General features: G+C 39.0%; 1 protein-coding gene across 9 annotated transcripts in view; it reads left to right on the top strand.

Annotated features, from left to right (window-relative positions):
• LOC121878193 (regulator of G-protein signaling 9-like) overlaps positions 1 to 20,762 on the top strand; it is a 241,663-nt gene that overhangs the window by 202,880 nt on the left and 18,021 nt on the right. For 8 of the 9 annotated variants that reach the window (XM_042384240.1, XM_042384242.1, XM_042384239.1 and 5 more), the window contains 2 exons: positions 4,218 to 4,274; positions 12,591 to 13,853. In XM_042384240.1, the coding sequence (XP_042240174.1) occupies positions 4,218 to 4,274; positions 12,591 to 13,853 (1,320 nt within the window). The remainder of the gene's footprint in view (positions 1 to 4,217; positions 4,275 to 12,590; positions 13,854 to 20,762) is intronic. The other variant, XM_042384241.1, reaches the window with a different exon arrangement.

Genomic DNA, 20,762 nt, shown 5'->3' with positions numbered 1-20,762 from the left:
AATGTGGAAGGTTACAGCAGCATTGAACAGCTTCTTTTCCTCGGTGTTCACAAGAGAGGATGCGATTAACCTTCCTGCGTTTGAGGACAGACGGTTCGACACAGCACTGACCCACATTGTGTTCACAGAAGAGTGTATTAGAAATAAACTGTCCAGGCTAAACGTCCATAAGAGTTCCGACCCTGACATGGTGCATCCTAGAGTGCTAAGAGAGTTGTACAACGAGCTTGTCGAGCCCATGAAGATCCTGTTTTGTAAATGCCTGGATGAACAAAAGGTCCCCAGTGAATGGAAAGTGGCTTATGTGAGTCCTATCTTCAAGAAGGGCGATCGTCACTCCACGAACAACTATAGACCGGTGAGCCTGACCAGCATAATATGTAAAGTAATTGAGAGTATTATCAGAGATGCCGCAGTGGAACATCTACTACGAAACAACCTTGCAAAGGATAGTCAACACGGTTTTATGCCGGGCGCTCCTGCTTAACACAATTGCTCAAGGTATTGGATATTTGGACCCATATTCTAGAACGGGGTGGTAATATCGACAATATTTACCTAGATTTTGCCAAGGCTTCCGACAGTGTACCCCACGAAAGGCTGAAAATCAAATTGGAAGGGTACGGAATTCGGGAAAATGTCCTAACGTGGATAGAAAACTTTCTACATGACCACAAGCAGTGTGTGGTGATTAATGGCACGAAATCATCATCCGTACCTGTCACAAGCGGGGTACCACAGGGCAGTGTATTGGACCTCTGTTGTTTGTTTGTTTCATAAATGACATGCCTGACATTGTACACTCCTCCATACAAATGTTTGCCGATGACGCCAAGTTATTTTGGGAAATCAAGAACCAAGCGGACTGTGAAGAGCTGCAGAAGGACCTCTGTGGGCTCCAAGAATGATCGAAGAAATGGCTGCTGAGATTCAATGTCATGAAGTGTAAGAGGATGCACCTGGGGCGTACCAACGGTAAGGAGGCGTATCACATGTCCCAACGGGATGAAGAAACTGCACTATTTGAGACAATGTGAGAAGGACGTAGGTGTGTATGTTGACAATGAGCTGAAGTTCTCGGGCCATTGCGAGAAGGTAAATCAGGCAAATAAATTATTGGGTCTTATAAGAAGGTCGGTCAGATATCTAGACGGTCCGTCCCTCGTAACGATCTTCAAGAGTGAAGTACTTCCCCATCTGGAGTACTGTCATCCCGTCTGGTCCCCGAGATATGCTAGGGACTGTCAGTTGGTTGAAATGTTCAAAGGAGGGCCACCAGACTGGTGCCTGCACTTCGGCACCTCAGCTACCCTGAGAGATTGGAGCGCCTGAACTTGCCTAGCTTATACTACAGACGGGCAAGGGGAAACCTAATTGAGGTGTATAAGCGTCTCAAGGGGCACTACTCAGTCGAGTGTCCTTCTTGGAGCTGGCGGACGTCTCGCCCCACAAGGCGTCACAGCTCAAGATTGAAGAAGCCGCAAGTCCAGAAAACTGTGAGGGCAAACTTTTTCGGAGTGAGGGTTGTGAACTCTTGGAACAATCTACCAGAAAGTGTTGTGACGGCACCGAGTGTGAGTTCTTTCAAGACCAGACTTGACCAACACTGGAGCAGGTTCAGGTACATTCAGGAGCCGGTGCTTGCCCAGTACTTGCCAACAGTGCGTAACAGAGACGTGACCAATCGCCCAAGCGGCTAACGAGTCGATCATTTAGTGAAGAGGATAAAAGAAAAGGAAAAGTAACAGAGACGTGACCGATCGCCCAAGCTGCTAACGAGCCGATCAGTGGTGAAGAGGTTAAAAGCTAGTGACAAATGAATATTTTTTCTCCATCAGTCAGTAACTGAGTGGTGTATAAAGGTGCTGGTGGAGCTACAGTATGTATTGTTTACGTTATTAGAGTATGGGAGGGGGCGTAGTGGATGATGTAATGTATGTATTGAGGGTGATACATTAACTTGTATACAGTGTAGCAAATTATTCTAACTATGAGTGCCGTGACTTTTCCACCATGAACTAAACAAACGAAATTATATTATATTTTCTTTAGCCTCTCTCTTACCCGCATAAACCTAAATCGTTCTCTTTACCAGTACTGTACTTTCCAGATGCTTACCTCAGTTCCTCGACAGGAAGTAACTTTTGAATTCTATTTATCTTGAATACAATGAGGCTTTGCCAATGGTTGACTTTCTTGCTGTGCTGATACAGTATTTGTAATACATATATATTAAGCAACTGAATCCATCTCTACTGTTGATCTGACTCCTTCAGTCATTCTCTCAGGAGTCAGAACTCGCTAATTCACCAGAGAGCCTGCGAAAACGGTGATGATGTCACGCATTTTACGATAATAGTACAATGCATGGAATTTATGAGTTTCTATTTCACATCAGTATCAGGCTCAGTGATATTCCATTAAATGGGTACAGTAATTATAATCTTGTGCAATTATAACTACAATCTTAATCTGTCTATTACAAACAAATTTATCAGAATTAGGAGAAAATTATGGGAACTGTTTAATTCGTTTCAATCTGAGTGTGTTGGGCTTGTTCGGGGAAGCATTGCTGCTCCTCTATAGGTTTCGTCTCTGGCGGAGTTTGGTGAAGTGCAGTATCTGGGATAGCAGCTGTGAGCATTGCTATTGTAAGAAGTCCCAGGGCAGCTGTGAGCATTGCTGTTGTGAGCAACCCCAGGGCAACTGTGAGCATTGCTGTTGTGAACAGCCCCAGAGCAGTTGTGAGCATTGCTGTTGTGAGCCTAGCAACTGTGAGCATTGTTGCTGTGAGGAGACCCAGAGTCTTTGTCTTCAAGCACCGCATGTGAGTGAATGTTGTGCTGGACTAACTTTTACACACCGGCGTTTACATATTAGTCACAAGAACTTTGAACATCAGTTGTTGGTGAAATTAAACTCCAGCAAATATGTGTGGTAAATAGTGATGTTAGTTGTGTAATATATAATATAGCCTACTGAGTGAATTGCTTTTTTCTTAAACTGATTTTTTTTGCGTAAAAAGATCTTTACCCTTGTGTTTGATAACCAATATTGTTATGGCATTCCATTACTTGGTAGACAAAATAGTACCTTGGACTAGAAGATGGCAGTTGTGTGGTTCAGAGAAGCACTGTTTTAGAGAGTGATGGGGATTTTTTTTTATGCTGTACTTTGTATTCTCAGTTCTGTGGGTGAGCTCAGAGAATATGCTCCATTTTTTCGTTTGTACTGTACCTTTAAGAAGTCATTTAAGCTTGATGTTTCATTTATTATTTCTTTCGACTGTAATAGGATTCAGAAAGTGTTATTAGATTACCAGTTCTTCATATTTGTGTTATTTTAATCAAAATGAATGTTGGAAATCAATACATAATCAATCAATATAAGTACTGTACTTTCTACTTTTAATTATTTTTCAAACATCAATAATTTTTACTTTTACTCTATACCTTTCTTAGGTTAGTACTTTTACTCGATTACAAATTATTAGTAATTTGCCCACCACTGGTCCATCGTACCTCTGTTATAGGTTGCTTGTTAGCTCACAAATTTCATGTGTTCACCAATTGTTGGTTCCAAAGGGGTGTGGATTGTTCAGCAGCTTTCGGTACAAAAAAGGAAAAGAAACATGGAGTGAACTTCCAAGTTAAATACTGTACGATTCTCTGAAAATTTTTACAGTGCTTGGAAAGGGGGTTGGTCTTGTAGGTGTGCCGTGTGGTGGTGTGTGTGCATGCGTATGTGTGTGTGTTTCAGTAAGTAAAAAGCGATTATAAATGAAACCAGTATCACTGAGCCACAAGACAGTGACAGTAAATCAGTGCTATGACGGATCACCTGCTTTAATGGGACAGGCTTTTTGTTGCTATTTTTATGTGTGCTTTGAGTCTATCATACTTAGTTAAGTGAGGAAATGAGGTTGGTGACAGAAATCGAAAGCATAAAAGGTCCTATTTGTGCTAAAAGATGAATGAATAACTTCATCTTCAGTTTTGAATCTTTTGCAATAATAAAAGAAATAAAGCCAATGGTACTTCTACCAAATTTCCTCATCTCACCAGATAGCTTTTTGCACACAGTTATCCTCTTCACACTGCTTATTATCACCAATATGCAGTGAAATTAGCTCACATTAATGCTTTCTCGTTTTGTTTTATTTTTGCAACATAATCACATTTTGTGCATTCCCAATTTTACATCACAACATTTTTCAGGGGTGATCTTCCCAGTGCGAGATATGTAGGCCAATGCAATACTGTGGGGTTAAGCTAGTAAGTGCAGTGTATGTGTTGCGTGCACCACTGTTATCTCTAGATCGTCGTTGCATATATTCTGTGGGTTGGTGTGATGTGGTGCCACCAGTGAAACCTTCACTTGTACTCACCGCTCCCTGCACCTCTGTCATTCTGGATCTAACACTTGCTTCTCCCATTCTCTTTCTCAACTACAGTCATGTTTATATGATATCTTTTGCTAAATCATTCTTTGCGTGCCAATTACTGAGCAGAACTGCTGTTGCTACTGTCTCTTCACCAAGAGTACCTTTTAGAAGCTGTTTGAGTGTTTGCGACTACCTTGTGTACCTGCTCTTGTCACTGCAATTATTACTGCTACACACTTACTCGTTCTGCTGTTTAGATCTTCTTGGACAACATTGCCTGAGCTTTGCTGATACTCCTGGTCATCTTTTTCGCTTGGTTTATCCTTGAATGTAGGGCTTACGGCACTGATCTCTTACTAAGGTATTTATTGTTAACATTGTGTGTGCTCTGTCATTTCAGTGAGCTGCTTTTCTTGTATGGTAAAAATCTTTGTTAATTATCTTCCATGCCCTGAAAAGGAGTGTTTATGTACTGCAAGAGGTGTTAATAGATTATCTTGAACGTGTAGTGCAGTGTCGTGAGCTTTTTAACTCGTGTGCACATCACCATCAGCAACAGCCCAGAGACAGCCTTATCCTCTTCTGCTCAGGCTGTCGACATGCACATCAGCACCACACACACACACACACCGCTTTTCTTCTTCTGTGACAGAAATATGTGACCTGCCTCAACATTCTTTGGTCATAATTTGTTTTAAACTTATCCAGTGATTCTGTGAACATACATGTGATTACTAAACCTTAAATGATGAGTTCAGACTAGATGTACTGTACATAGAGTAGAAGAAGCTGCAGCTGGTTGCTAATGGGGAGAATTATACAGTCCAAGTGAGAGAAGCTCAGTGTTCTCGGGTGATAGTTCAGTTCAGTTGTTGCCACAGTGGTTTTCTTTGTTCACTTTTCAGCAACAATATCCATGTTTATTAAATATGAGGATGAGATCTCATTTCATTACATATACTTCTTTTGAATGAAAGTAGCATTGAAAACATATTGATATTTGATAAGAAATGTGAGCTGTGTATGTGAAACACAGGGAGAGAATTTCAAGATAAATGATTAACATGCACATATTAGGTCAAGAATGAACAGGTGAGAGTAGGGCACAAATGTGAACACGGATGAGCAACACCTCCTGAACCACTGAACATACAAGTAACTTACAGCTTTAGCAAGTGAAGCTAAATGTTGTCAAATGCAAGTGATGAAAACAGCAGTTCAGGGGATCCTCATCCGGTATGTACAGATCCTCACTGTCTGTACGGATCCTCACACACTAAGTACAGATCCTCGCACACTAAGTACAGATCCTCACACACTAAGTACAGATCCTCACACACTAAGTACAGATCCTCGCACACTAAGTACAGAGCTTCACACACTATGTACAGAGCCTCACACACTATGTGCAGAGCCTCACATACTATGTACAGAGCTTCACACACTATGTACAGAGCTTCACACACTATGTACATAGCCTCACACACTATGTACAGAGCCTCACATACTATGTACAAATCCTCACACACTATTTACAGATCCTCACACTCTATATACAGAGCCTCACTGTATGTACAGAACCTCACATACCATGTACAGAGCCTCATACACTATGTACAGAGCCTCACACACTATGTACAGAGCCTCGCACACTATGTACAGATCCTCACACACTATGTTCAGATCCTCACACTCTATATACAGAGCCTCACTGTATGTACAGAACCTCACATACCATGTACAGAGCCTCACACACCATGTACAGAGCCTCACATACTATGTACAGAGCTTCACACACTATGTACAGAGCTTCACACACTATGTACAGAGCCTCACACACTATGTACAGAGCCTCACACACTATGTACAGAGCCTCACATACTATGTACAGATCCTCACACACTATTTACAGAACCTCACACACTATGTACAGAGCTTCACACACTATGTACAGAGCCTCACACACTATGTACAGAGCCTCACACACTATGTACAGAGCCTCACATACTATGTACAGAGCCACACGTACTATGTACAGAGCCTCACACACTATGTACAGAGCCTCACACACTATGTACAGAGCCTCACTGTCTGAACAGAACCTTACACTCTATGTACAGACCTCACACACTATGTACAGAGCCTCACACACTACAGTATGTACAAAGCTTCTCTGTCTGTACAGAACTTTACACTCTTTGTACAGAGCTTCACACACACATTATGTACAGAGCCTCACACACTATGTACAGAGCCTCACACACTATGTACAGAGCCTCACACACTATGTACAGAGCTTCACATAATATGTACAGATCCTCACATACTATTTACAGAACCTCACACACTATGTACAGATCCCCACATACTATGTACAGAGCCTCACACACTATGTACAGAGCCTTGCACACTATGTACAGAGCCTCACACACTATGTACAGAGCTTCACATAATATGTACAGATCCTCACATACTATTTACAGAACCTCACACACTATGTACAGATCCCCACATACTATGTACAGAGCCTCACACACTATGTACAGAGCTTCACACACTATGTACTGAACTTCACACACTATGTACAGAGTCTCACTGTCTGTACAGAACCTTACACTCTATGTACAGAGCCTCACACTGTACAGATCCTCACACACACTATGTACAGAGCCTCACTGTCTGTACAGAGCCTCACACACTATGTACAGATCCCCACACACTATGTACAGAGCCTCACTGTCTGTACAGAACTTTACATTCTATGTACAGAGCCTCACACACTATATACAGAGCCTCATACACTATGTATAGAGCCTCACACACTATGTACAGAGCCTCACACACTATGTACAGAACCTTACACTCTAAGTACAGAGCCTCACACAGTATGTACAGAGCCTCACTGTATGTACAGAACCTCACACACTCTGTACAGAGCTTCACACACTATGTACAGAGCCTCACACACAATGTACAGAGCTTCACACACTATGTACAGAGCCTCACACACTACGTATAGAGCCTCACACAGTGTAAAGAGCCTCACACATTATGTACAGAGCCTCACACTCTATGTACAGAGCCTCACACACTGTGAACAGAGCCTCACACACTATGTACAGATTCTCACTATATGTATACATCCTCTGTATGAATATATACTCACTATATGCATAAATCCTCTCAATGCATGTATAGATACACACAAAGTATAAATAGATCTTCAAATCTTCACAGTGTGTATAGATTTTCACGCAGTATGTATTCATCCTCACACTGTGCATTGGACGTGTTACAGGGCTGACCGTCTGGTTACTGCTACACCGAGTTCTATTATAAGTGTAGATCCTCATACTATATATACATTCTCATTGTATGTAGGATTCTCACCTTTGTAAGTATAAATTTTCATACTTGATGTATATATCTTACAACTATATGTATAGATACTCGTATGTATAGATCCTATCAATGTGTATATAGGTTCCCAAACACTTTGTATATATCTTCACAGTGTGTATATCTCCTAACCATCATTGAAGACAAAAACCATCCAGGAGGTGTCATCATAGTCCATGACAGGAAACATCAGTACAGTATAGCAGTGTACAACAGCATTAGCACCACTCTACTGAGGTTCTGTTTAACCTGAAGGGTTATGTTCACCATAATTTATACAAATTATAAAAAGGTTTTTAATTCCAAATAATTTTTCCATCCTTCCATATTTCCCTAAGCTGTGTTAATGGCATTTACACAATTTGTTCCTTATAATGAATATTGTACTACTCTCTACCTGTGACCACCATCTACCTTTTACCTCATATTCGTTATTCAAAGCTTCTGAAACATGAATTGGGTGCAACAAGTATTATATAACACCTGTTACCTATACTGTACAATTCTTCACTGTAGAATGAAATTATATATACAGTATAGTGTAAGAGGAATTTAAAGTCCAGTATTATTGTCAGCAACTAAGACACAAGCATGAGATGTTAGTGTTGAGGCAGACTCAATAGTTGAGGCCCAGCCACCAGGTACACTTGGCAGGTCTACCACTGTGGTAGTAACACACCTGGAGGGCCCAGGTAAAAGGTCCAGTACTGTGATAGTAACACACCTGGAGAGTTCAGGTAGCAGGTACACACACACACACACACACACACACACACACACACACACACACACACACACACACACACACACACACACACACACATACACATACATGTATGTCACCAGTTGGTAGTTTTATACACTCAGTATATTTACCACATGCCACTCTCTTCCTTACCTATATCAACACTAGACGGGTCGAATATGAAAAAGGATATTTTATAAAGAAGCCATTAACTGAGAAAAGAAAATGCACACTTGTACCTGTTGCTCATCAGTGGCTGCTGACCCTTCATTAATACTGTATAATATCATGTGGCCGAGCAATGTTGTTATAAGATCATCTTACTGTTGATGTGTATGGATCACTGAGTGTGATGTGTTCCTCACAAAGTAACTTGAGTCGTATAGAACAGCGTGAATCATTCCATACATTTCTATGAACACCCCCCATGAATTTAATCAATACCTGTTTAATAATATTGTTATTAGTCTGTAGCCTATAATATTTCTGTTGCAGGATCTCTGTAACAGTTAACACAAATTACTTTTAAAACAGTTGCTGCCAATCTGAGATTATCTGCCATATTTTTCACCAGGGTGATTTGAGCTGTTCTTAAACGTAGTTTTTCCAAGTACTGTAGATACAGGGTATTCCTTTTTGAGCTCTTAATATCATATGTTTGTGCAGATACTACCTCAAATAATCTTGTAAAGGCTGCCATTGCCCTTACAGCTGTACTGATAACCTCTGCAACAACTGAATAATCATACCAGCCATGTGGCCAGGTTATTCAGGTACCATCTCTTCTACACCCATGAACATAAACAACAAATTAAGGTTATGATCGCCTGTGTGGTTTAAATTATTACATACTTATTAGTTTTACTTACATGTATGGTACAATAATTAACACACGTTAATAATGTGTACAGTATAAAAATTCTTTAACCAATATCATTGTGTCGTGCTCTGGATATACTGTAGTACAGTACAGTATTGTTAAACACCTATAAACAAAGTGAAATGGCAAAACAGGTTTTATCATGATAACATCAATATCAACATAAGTTTAATATTAAGCATCTAATTGTGCAATGGAGTGGTAAACATTGCAAATATATTTATAACCACTGTACAGTACTGGGGTAAACAGTGTTGGCTATGAGAAAATGTCACTTTTGTCAGTCTTTGTGAATGAATGAAAAAATTTATGATACAGTACTTAATTTTAGATTATATACAGTACAGGTATAGGTGATAAATATCTATATAAAAGAATTAAAATACCTTTCTTACGTGACTATAAATTTCAATTAAAATAATAAATAAATATTAGAGATGTAAAAGAAGAAACAAACTCAGACTTTCTGAGCACTTACAAGAAATTTTATTAAGCTTGATTCAATAGAAAAAATCCTGAAACTAATTAAATTGTAAAACAAGAATAACAAAACAAATGCCAATATTTTTAATGTCAAGTGTTAAGTCATCACAAAATCAAAATAGTGTCCCGTACAGTAGACTTTCTGAAAAAAATTAATTTAAATTATAATTCACAGCATTAAGACACAAAGCAAAATACACCTGACCCTCGCTTTATGCCATGCGTTCTGTGACAACACAGCATAATGGGAATCCGCAGTGTGAGCTTTTTCAAGACCAGACTTGACCAACACTGGAGCAGGTTCAGATACATTCAGGACCCGGTGCATGCCCAGTACTTGCCAACAGTGCGTAACAGAGACGTGACCAATCGCCCAAGCGGCTAACGAGCCGATCAGTGGTGAAGAGGATAAAAGTAATACTTGATATTATGGGGAAGTTAGGATATGTTCCACATCTACTAAAAGTAAATAGTAATGCTATAAAAGTTGTGGAAGAATCATTACAATACTCTAGTGTGGGTTAGAAATGAGATAACATAGTATAACACTATAAAATATAATATAAAACTATAAACTAAGACATATGGGAGCATGGGTGTTTGTGTGGAAAGTGAAAGTGTGTGGAGTAGCTGACACACCACTCCAGCCGCGTCTCGTGACATCACATCCAGCACAGTAGACACACACACACACACACACACTGAGCCACGTTTCACAACTATTTCTGGAGCATTAATACTCTAAAATTTGTAGAACTATCATTAAAATACTCGAATGAGTCATATCTTCTACAGAACACATAATAGGGAGTCTTTTCCACATAAAATAAATTGTGGGTAGAAATAGGGTCGCCGCATAAATCCGAATTTGGCTTTTTTTTTTTCTTTTTTTTTACAGGGATTAGCCCACCCGGGTTTAGGTCACTGACCCACATCGGGGCCTGGGGGTGAAAATTTTATAATAATAATAATTCAGATAAGTAAAAAATAAATAAATAAATAAATAAAATAAAATAATGATAGCAATACAAAAATAATAGTCATAAAGAACCATAAAGAAATACAAAAACGAAAAGAAAATCAAAAGTGAGAAACGATATATGTATGTTGTGTTGTCAATAGTAAGAGAAAAAAATTTAAACCTGCAATTGTGTGTAAATGTGCATAAAGTGAGGGTCCAATGTATGTTACAAAACTTGAGAGGAAAAATGCAGGAAATATATTGAAAAGAGATGAAAACTAAGCCAAGTTGAAATGACCTGTACTGTGCAGTACCAGTACTGTACTGACCACAAGAATGAAAACAAGGTACTTACAGTAACTAACACTCACTTGAAGACTCTTCCTGAGCACTTCAACCTTTTCTCCTTCTGCATCTACACGCCCCTTCCATGCCTTCTCTTATGCTTTCTCATGTGGCCTAAATAAAACTCAGTGTAGTAACTGAAAGTTATATTAAATATATGTGTATATACAGTTTATATGTGCATTGGCATTTGAGAAAAGTTGAGAACTGAATGTAATAACCAAGAAGGTTCCATGGGGTGAAACATTTCAACAGTTTCATATTTGACTATTAAATATCAAATCGTCAATAAAAGGTGTTAAGTTGTGTTACATCTAACATTACACTGTAGTCTTGTAGCAGTTATACCAAATGTAGAATAAGACATTGTTCACTGGCACCAGGCTGTTCCTTACTCTTATCTCCCTCATTTCTTCTCACTTCTGTCTAAATGTTTTTAAACCAAATGAAAAAGTTTAGGTCGGTGTTCATACAATAACTTGAATGTTGAATGTAGACAATGAGTAGGGTGGTGCTGGTGAGAGAGGTGAATGTGTTAGGTGTTGGCTGGTAGCGTGGCATGTGCGGCACACCTCAGTCTGCTTCACTCTTCCCTCCTCTGGTGACACCCGGTGATACTGTTCTCGTCTCAGTGTTTCACCACGGTCTGCCAGTCTCTCTCTATTATAACTAGACCAGTTTTCATGTGTTACTATTTTTGTAGTGCTTGTTAAACCATGACATTACAGTACTAGAATGTATAAAAATTAATTAATGCAACTTTTGTATTAGAAAATGCTGAATATTTGTAAGAAAATGAAAATACCATACCATATACTGTACAGTATATATATATATATACTGTATATATATATATATATATATATATATATATATATATATATATATATATATATATATATATATATATATATATATATATATATATATATATATATATATATATATATATATACTGTACAAACTATAAATTAATTGATTCATAACTAGCCCACTTAACTTAACCTAATTTAGGAATACAGTACATTTGTTTGGATTCTAAAGGACATCATAAATAAACTAAATAAAATTTTACCAATTACAAACAATTTTCACAAAGTTAACCCTGTTTAGTGTAACTGTATGACAAACCAAGTCAACACAGACAGACACAAGCACAAATGGATTCACACAAATGTACTTCTAGATGTATTTACACTTACACACACTGAACCATACCTGCACTTAAGTATAAATTGGAGAAAAACACTGATATACAAACAGATATAAGAACAACGTAACACAAGCAAACAACAATGTTCTCTCTCTCAAGAAATATGTGATTTTCTGGTAGAAGAAAGTCTCGTATGTATTTTGCACTCATCATTTTCTTCATGAGATTAATTTTCCACAGTTGCTCAGAGAGGCAGAGTATAGTGGCAGTGGATGTGAGCCAGAGCAACACCATCTGCCCATGGGACACCAGCACTGATGCCACTACCGCCAATATCTGCCCCTGGGAGACATCTGCTCCACCCACAACACGTGCTCAACAGCCCATGAAAACTCCAGAACAAAGGTTGGGACATCCAAAGGCGCGGCCAGATCGCTCTAAATCAGTTGACGTAAGTTCCCTTGGCAAAAGACAGGGCTCAGTGTCTGTGGCACCCAACCTAGTTCCAATACTCACTGAGGGCCACCCCACTGCCTCCATCTGTCCTTGGGAATCTCAAGAACTGCCAAATCGCCCTACTGAAAAGTCAAAATCCATTGATGTAGATGTGTGCCCGTGGGAGACCAATGAACCAGCCAAAAAATCTTCAACAAGCTCGGCTCCAGGTGTGATGGCAAGCGACATGGCGAGCATCCAGTCAGCATCAATGTCTTTTCAAGTGCACCAAGAGTATGCTGATATGACCGTAAAAGCTGCCACAAGCACGGGGGGATCTTTAATTTCAAGAGAAAGGGGAAGTAGAGATGGTATACGGCCACCTTGTGAAAGAAAAATATCTATCCAAGTTTGTCCTTGGGAAGAAGTGGTAGAAGAGGAAGTCCAAGGAATAGAGACACTAAGTACAAGCATAATCAGTGAAAAGCCACAGACCAGACAGCCAAGTCAGGAAAGTGAGAGCAGGTCAGAACATGCTACCAAGTCCAGAGAAAAATATCAAAGTATGAGTATGACATCCAGCTTTAGTGAAAGTTACACCAAACCGGATGGTCTGGCGATGCAGGCAGCCCTGGAACCTCGCCCAGGGGTTAGCAGTGAGGGAACTTCATCACCATCATCAACTTGTTCGTCATCCAGTCACAGTGACTCTCGCCGCATCAAGATTGACTACACAGTGAGGTCAGGTCACATGCCAGGTCAGTACGGTCTGCCCATCATGAGCTCAGCAACTAGCGCGACCCCTTCGGGCCAGCAGGCTCAGCATGGGCATGTAAGCACCACCCTCAGCAGCGGGAACACCAGCACCACCAGTAGCAGCAGCAGCAGCACCGGTGGTCACCACCACACCACCAAACGGGCTGAATCCCCCCGGGGTACAGACAAACTCCTTTGTCCTACAGAAGGGGGGAGTAAACCCACTTCTCCCAAAGTGGCAACCAACGTAGTAGCACCTTGGGAGGAGAATCCCCCGCAGAAGATGACAGACATCTGCCCATGGGAGGATGAGTAAGTCACAGCAATACATGTTTATTACTGGCTGTTATGTTGATGCTCTTTGATAACAAACATTGCAACTTTCTGAGGTAAGATCACATAATAACCAATGTCACTTTATTCCATTTAAAGCAACAACCAGTTCAGAAACTCGTGCAAATTTCGAATATCATGTCTAACACTTAAAGTAATACATAAGTTATCCTTAGTATTTATACAGTAAGATAGACAGCATATAGTTTTTTTTTATTGGAATATCAGTGTAGCATGTAAATGTATCCGGTATGCCTCATACACAGTGGTTATTCATACTAATCCCGGAGCAGTTCATTGCTGGTTCAGATTTTTCATAAGATATTTGTGTAATGGAGACTGATAATGTTCTCACTGCTATGACTAAAAATAGTTGATTGAGATTCCCTTGACAAACAGTTGAGATAAATTAGTCAAACAACACCTACAGTCAAACAGGTAACACACTTGCATCTTAGCATATAACAGTTGTATCTAGACTCTGCCTTAATACAACTGGGTGTACAGGTTATGTATATAGTAACACTTGCTAGGAATTAACGTCTTCACCAACTAATATGCATGAATTTTATTCTTCATCGTATTGCTGGAATTTTCTTTACTATAATCTCAGGGGTAGTTTGATGTTATGTTTCAATTCATTAGATATTTGAGCGAGAGCAGCAGAGATGAAAATTCCAGCTGGCTGTAGAGGTGTGTGAGTGGTGGGCCTCATCTCCCTCCCCACCCACCCCACTCTGCACACTCCCTCACCCCCGCTTCGTAGAGTTGCTTCTTTCTCATGATGCATGGATCAACTTTTTGGTGGGAGATAAGTTCACCAGTGATGACAATGGAGTTAAATATTTTCTCCAAATTTTCATACATACTACAGTTGTCTGTTAAGCCAAAAAGTGCCCCAACTCTTTTCAAAGTGTAGCACATGGCATAATCTTAGATAATTTTTCACAGCCACGTATTGCAAGCCGTTGGACGATTCTGCGTGTACCAATTATTTCTACAGTGAGCACCATGTACAGAGCCAAGTTTGTTGTGAGCAAATATACAAGTAGCTTTATGTTGACTCACTATTCTAATATAGTTCAATTTTTAACTGATGAGGCATTGTTTCAAAAAGTAGTAATGAAGTACGTACAGAACAGTATTAATTTTGTTATACTTTTTATTATACGTATTACAATCCCTGAAACATATCCTTCAGAGTGTTTGAAGCACTGTACAGTACTGTATACAGTACACAGTTCCTATCCTTTAGTGATACATGTATTGCTTTAGCATGTATGGAATGCTTGGTGCAAATCCAACCCTCAGTTAAATATCCTTGAGTGTATCAGGTGCACCTCTTATGATGTTCACTCCTCAAACAATATATCCTTGGATGTTGTCGAGGCCTCATAAGATTCTCTCCCCTCTAGGAATATCCTGTCTGCAGCTAGGAATGCCTTATGCAGTTTTCAGTTCCAGATAATTATACAATATGCCAGTCACTGTTGGAAAATATTCAATAACTTCCCCAAACTTTTTTTAATATGCTAACGGTCCATTAATATCAGTTAAAAATACTAAGCTTTTGGATTGACTTTTGCATTTCACCTTTAATGTGACTTACAGTTATGTTTGTAAGAACATATTTTATTTTGCTCAATGGACAGATATGATACTTTTTCATATTTCATCTGTGATTCAAATGGATTAGCTGATGCAACATAGTTATTCTATCAACTCACAGTAATCCCTGAATGTGATTTGCAAGATATATGTGATTTAGGTTATATTCTAGTTAGCAGTCCTTTCTTTTGATTAAGTGTGTGGTGGTCGAGTGCATACAGCGCTCGCCTCCTGTTCCGGGGGTCGTTGTTTTGATTCCCGGGTGCTATCAGTTCACCCGGCTGTAAATGGGTACTTAAGTTTATAACTTAGGGAAGTGAAGGCGGTTGAGTGCAGTACCAGCCTTGCTTCTTCGTTGTGTACCAAAGGCTTAGTATACAGTAGGCTGTATCCACGCTGTCTCTAACGGGCAGACATAAAAATCCTTTTCAAGTTCCCTAAGTTAATCACTCCCCCCAGGTCTATACGCACATTTATGTTCTTGGTGTTGTTTCTGAACTTTTTATTTAATGTAGCATGTTTACAAGAGAGTTCAAATTTGCAGGTCATTTTACCAGTGCGGCTTGTTGTGTTGACAGTCACAGCATTGTTCCACTATAATTTATGTAGTCAACAGTCACATTGTTACTTAATTTGAATAATGTAATATCTTCTTAACAGTCCTTCATGCATTTACTTGCTATTAAGATACAGTTGTGAAAAAAAATTAATGTATTAGTTGTATTTTGTTTGGTAAAAAACAACATAATCTACACCCCACAGTGTTAACCTTCATGACACTGTGTAGAGACAGCTAAACATAATAAAGTACCAGTATCAGTGGATGAAGTAGAATCACTCATTATTTATAGGATGAAAACATTAATATCTACATAAGTTACTCCTTTTAGTCCTGCGATGCTTTTGAGTAAGTGAGCAGAGATGGGCATTTTCATACACAGATTCAGATCCCAAGTTACTGACTGCTTAATAAATATTAATATTTGGAGATGCAAATACAGTATTGTAGTCTCGGGTTACCTCGCAGATTTTTAATGAGAATTTTTTAGTTAGCACCTACCTTAATTACTAAAATTGTCCTGTATACATGTATTGCAATAATTTTTCTATTTTACGAGAAAAGCAAAGCCGGAAGCATTAGCAGCCACCGTGTTGATACATCTACCGTGCATGCAAACTTCCCCAGCTGCACCCATGATGTCACTCAGCCAGTGCTCACTCTAAGGAAAGACTTTTATAAGATCTATAAGACACTTCTTGTTATTCCTCTAATTCATCTTGTGTTTACAACATCCACCACTTACCAAGATGTCTAAATGCTCAGCAGTTGTTTCTCCTTCCAGTTCAAGTGAGAAGAGAGGTATTTACTTTAGAAGATAAAGTTAAGATTTTAGGCGAATTTGACCATCAAGTGTATCAGTTGTGATGCGTTCAAATGGGGTCAATACAAATGTAATTCGCAGCCTAAGACTGAAAGGTAACAAAATTCGTGCAGCATGTGCACAGCCATCCATATCCAAAACCTTCTAGCATTTAAAGTCATAACTGTGCCAAAGATGGAGGATGCTGTGAAGATTTGGATAGTGAGCATGCAATGATGTAAAGCTACACCGAGTGGTCTAATGATTCAGGCAAAGATAATGGAAATTCAAGCTTGGCATCTCAAAAGAGATGGTAAGTCAGCTAGTGAATGTAAATTCACAACAAGCCTAGGCTGGCTTCACAGCTTGTTGCCACTCAATTTCAAAGAATTTTGAATTTTATGGTTGTAATTAATAGTTTAGACGATTCGAAGAAACTTTTCTTCTATGACGTTTCCCTCGCAAACATCTTATATAAGCCGGGGTCCAGGGGGATGGAGCCCCTCAGTTAAGAGGTTGGGTTAGGTCATTTGTGAGAGAAACGACATAGAAGAAAATTGTCTTAGAATTGTCTAAACTAATGATTGCAACCATAAAATTCTCAAAATTCGTAGGGTGGCAATAAGTGAAATTTTACCATACTTTCTTAACTCATGAAAAGTCCACAAAAATGTGAGGAAATACATATAGAGTATCACAAGTGATCGCGAGCCCTTCCTGCCCGGTGAAAGTTTGAACGCTCGTGCTTGGCTAGCATATAGCAAATGAGGGTGCGCCAAGTCCGTAGACATTTTATGGGGTAAGAATACTTGTAACTTTATAGACAAATTTCTTTTAGTTGTTAGTTAACATACACAATCGTCATGTAGTATTACCGCCGAATCTGTGGAAAGCTTTAGGGTGGTTATTGGCAGCAGGCTGTGATGTATTGTGTTATTGTCTTTTAATTTTGAAATTTCTTCAGCTTTGTACAGTTCTCTTTACTTTTCCATGGTGCGCCAAGTCCGTAGACTTGCATTGTTTTCCAGCGTAAATAAAATGGTTAATTAATGCCTTCGTAAAGAAACCATCGACATGGGACCAGGTTTGTTCCAATCTACGAATTTTTTGCGATTTTTCCACCAAGTTTGATGAAAAACCGATTGTGCCGTTTCGGCTGCCCAGAACAGACACACACACGGCTATTCCTATAGTATATTAGATTAGATAATATTATTTTTACAACTGTTTTTGTCCCGAACATAAACACAGTGGATATGATGTGAAAGTTCCAATGTTTACATCCAGGACATTTCGTTTCATCCTTGGAAAATTTGGTAAAAACGAAATTATGAAACACTTATACCTTTTAATTTTGGAGGCTTTTTATGAGGTAAGAATACTTGTAACTTTATAGACAAATTTCTCTTAGTTGTTAGTTAACATACACAATCGTCATATAGTATTACCGCCGAATCTGTGGAAAGCTATAGGGTGGTTATTGGCAGCAGGCTGTGATGTATTGTGTTATTGTCTTGTAATTTTGAAATTTCTTCAGCTTTGTACAGTTCTCTTTACTTTTTCATGGTGTATGAGAACACTATACATTTCTTGCTTGTGTTTAATGAGTAAATCATGGGTGGATTCGGGAATATCAAAAAGGGGGTCCAAGAAGTTGTGTGGGTGCGGGAACATGGTGAACACAGCAAGCCCACCCAGCAGGGGTTTGGGAGGGGGGCACTGTAAGCCTCCCGATTTTTTTTTTAATATGACCAATGTCATGGGCATTTTGAAGCCATGTGTACTTGATATTAGGAGATATTCTGAGGTAAATAGTAATTACTTTTTAGTACAGGGGCCCTCATTATACAGGGTAAGTGTCTTCATTTAAGTGGTTTCGCACTTAAGTGGTCGAACACTTGTGGACCTCCACATAAAAAGTCCCCGCAGTTAAGAGGATTCTAAGGCTGAAATCCGCCAATCTTTGGGAGCACAAGTGTTTGAGCGATTGAAATTCCCACCCCCCCCACTTTATTAATCGCCCTTCTCACCCGCACTATGCATGCTTAGTACCAGTCGTTCATGTCCTCAGGCATTATTTTGAAGTGCTGCAAGAACTACAGTATAGTTATCAACTTTGTTGAAGCCATCGGTTCCAAACTAAAGCAAGGTGGTGTAGTGGCTAAAAGGAAGCGTAGTAGCTATGGGATGGATGTGAAATTAGAAGGTACATGTCATTAGAAAAGTGGTAAGCATGTCTCATGAACCACTTTCACTGAAATGAGTATGCTAGTGCGTGGTTAGGTAGCTTGCGCCGCATCAACACGCTGACTCCAATCGAACTTTGAATACCTTAAATAAGTTGTAAAATTAAATAATTTCATAAAATAATGTGTAATCAAATGTTAAACAATTGTTAAATGATACCAAATTAAACTTATGAGTATCATTTACAATGTGATGGTCCCGATTACACCCTATGCCTATTAATTCTTATGGGAATTAAGTCCCCTTTATAAGTGGTTTTATTATTAGTGGGTTTTTCTGGTCCCTATTAACCACTAATAATGAGGACCCCCTGTATACAAAATGCCTGAATATGGTACTGTTCAAGAATAATAATTGAATTTTCTGATGAAAAGGGGGGTCCAGGAACCCCCCCCCCCACCTGGATCTGCCCCTGTAAATACCTTTTAAGTTTTGTTTTGAAATTTTTGAGGGAATCTCATTCCTAATCCCTGGACTCCTTGGCATATATACAATAAGTCGTTTGCGAGGAAAATATCATAGAAGAAAAGTGTGTTAGAATTGTCTAAACTCATGATTGCAACCATAAAATATGAAATTTTTTAACTTATTGAACAGTGTCTCCATATCTCGCAAAATAACCCGAGGCTACTGTTATATACTGTATTTATTTATTAAGGATTCCAATACTGTACTGTAAGTATATAGAATATGAAAAATTATATATATTTGCCACATAATTAGGAATGACGAAGTAGCTGTTGAATTATAAATATAAAAATTTCAGGGTAGAAGGGGCAGGCAGACTGGGATGGATGAATGAAATGAAAAGATGCAATCCCCAGAGACACAAAAATCTGGAAGAATTGGGAAATTAGCCTGAAAAAATGGGAGTGGATAGCCACAGTTGCCAATCTTTAGATTTAGTGATGCATCTTTACTGATAGAATGATGTTGTGCTTCGAATATAATTTACTGGATGCCATTGTAATGCTAAAAAAATTATTTTTGCACATAGAGCAGAGGCCTGTTTAACATAGGTACAATCAGGCCCCTCATACTGTGGGGCCCTCAAAGAAATGCAAGAATATCATTGAACTGGGAGAATTTGAGTGTGCTGTGCTCTTGTCTTATGCTTGGTATAGTGAAAACTAAAGCTGCTGTATGTATGGAAGTACAGTATAGTAGGTATACACTGAAATATTTATTGGTTTTGCACAGTAGAGCGTGAACTACTGTGTGGACGGGCCTCCAAAGAAAACTACAGTACACCGAGAGATTTTCAGTCTTAAACACACCTCTGACATAAAGATGGATTCACCACATACAAAAATACTCGGCAAGCCCTTTCTGAGCACAGTTTTATGAATGGCAGTTTCGCTAATACTGTAGAAATTAAAAAAAATCTGACCATATGATATGAAAATATTAGGGTATATGCAGGCTTTGGTTGGTGTGGCGTTAGGGCAAGTGTTGTGCAGTTTGTTTAATACCAGTTGCCCACTTCAGGCTGTCATACCCATGGCCATACAGTGTCAGTCCTCATCGAGTGATGGTGTGCACTACCGTTAATTTTTTTTTTATTCCTATATATTACCATTTAGTTACAATGGCATCTCAACGTAATGCATCTGAAAATTAAATGTAATTGTAATTGTTATGATAATGATTTTGTTTATTATTATTATTGTTA

This window comes from Homarus americanus, unplaced genomic scaffold (assembly GCF_018991925.1).
Source record: "Homarus americanus isolate GMGI-L3 unplaced genomic scaffold, GMGI_Hamer_2.0 scaffold45562, whole genome shotgun sequence".
Classification (NCBI taxonomy): Eukaryota; Metazoa; Arthropoda; class Malacostraca; order Decapoda; family Nephropidae; genus Homarus; species Homarus americanus.
Note: the sequence above shows the minus strand (reverse complement) of the source record. Positions and strands in the feature narration are given on the sequence as shown.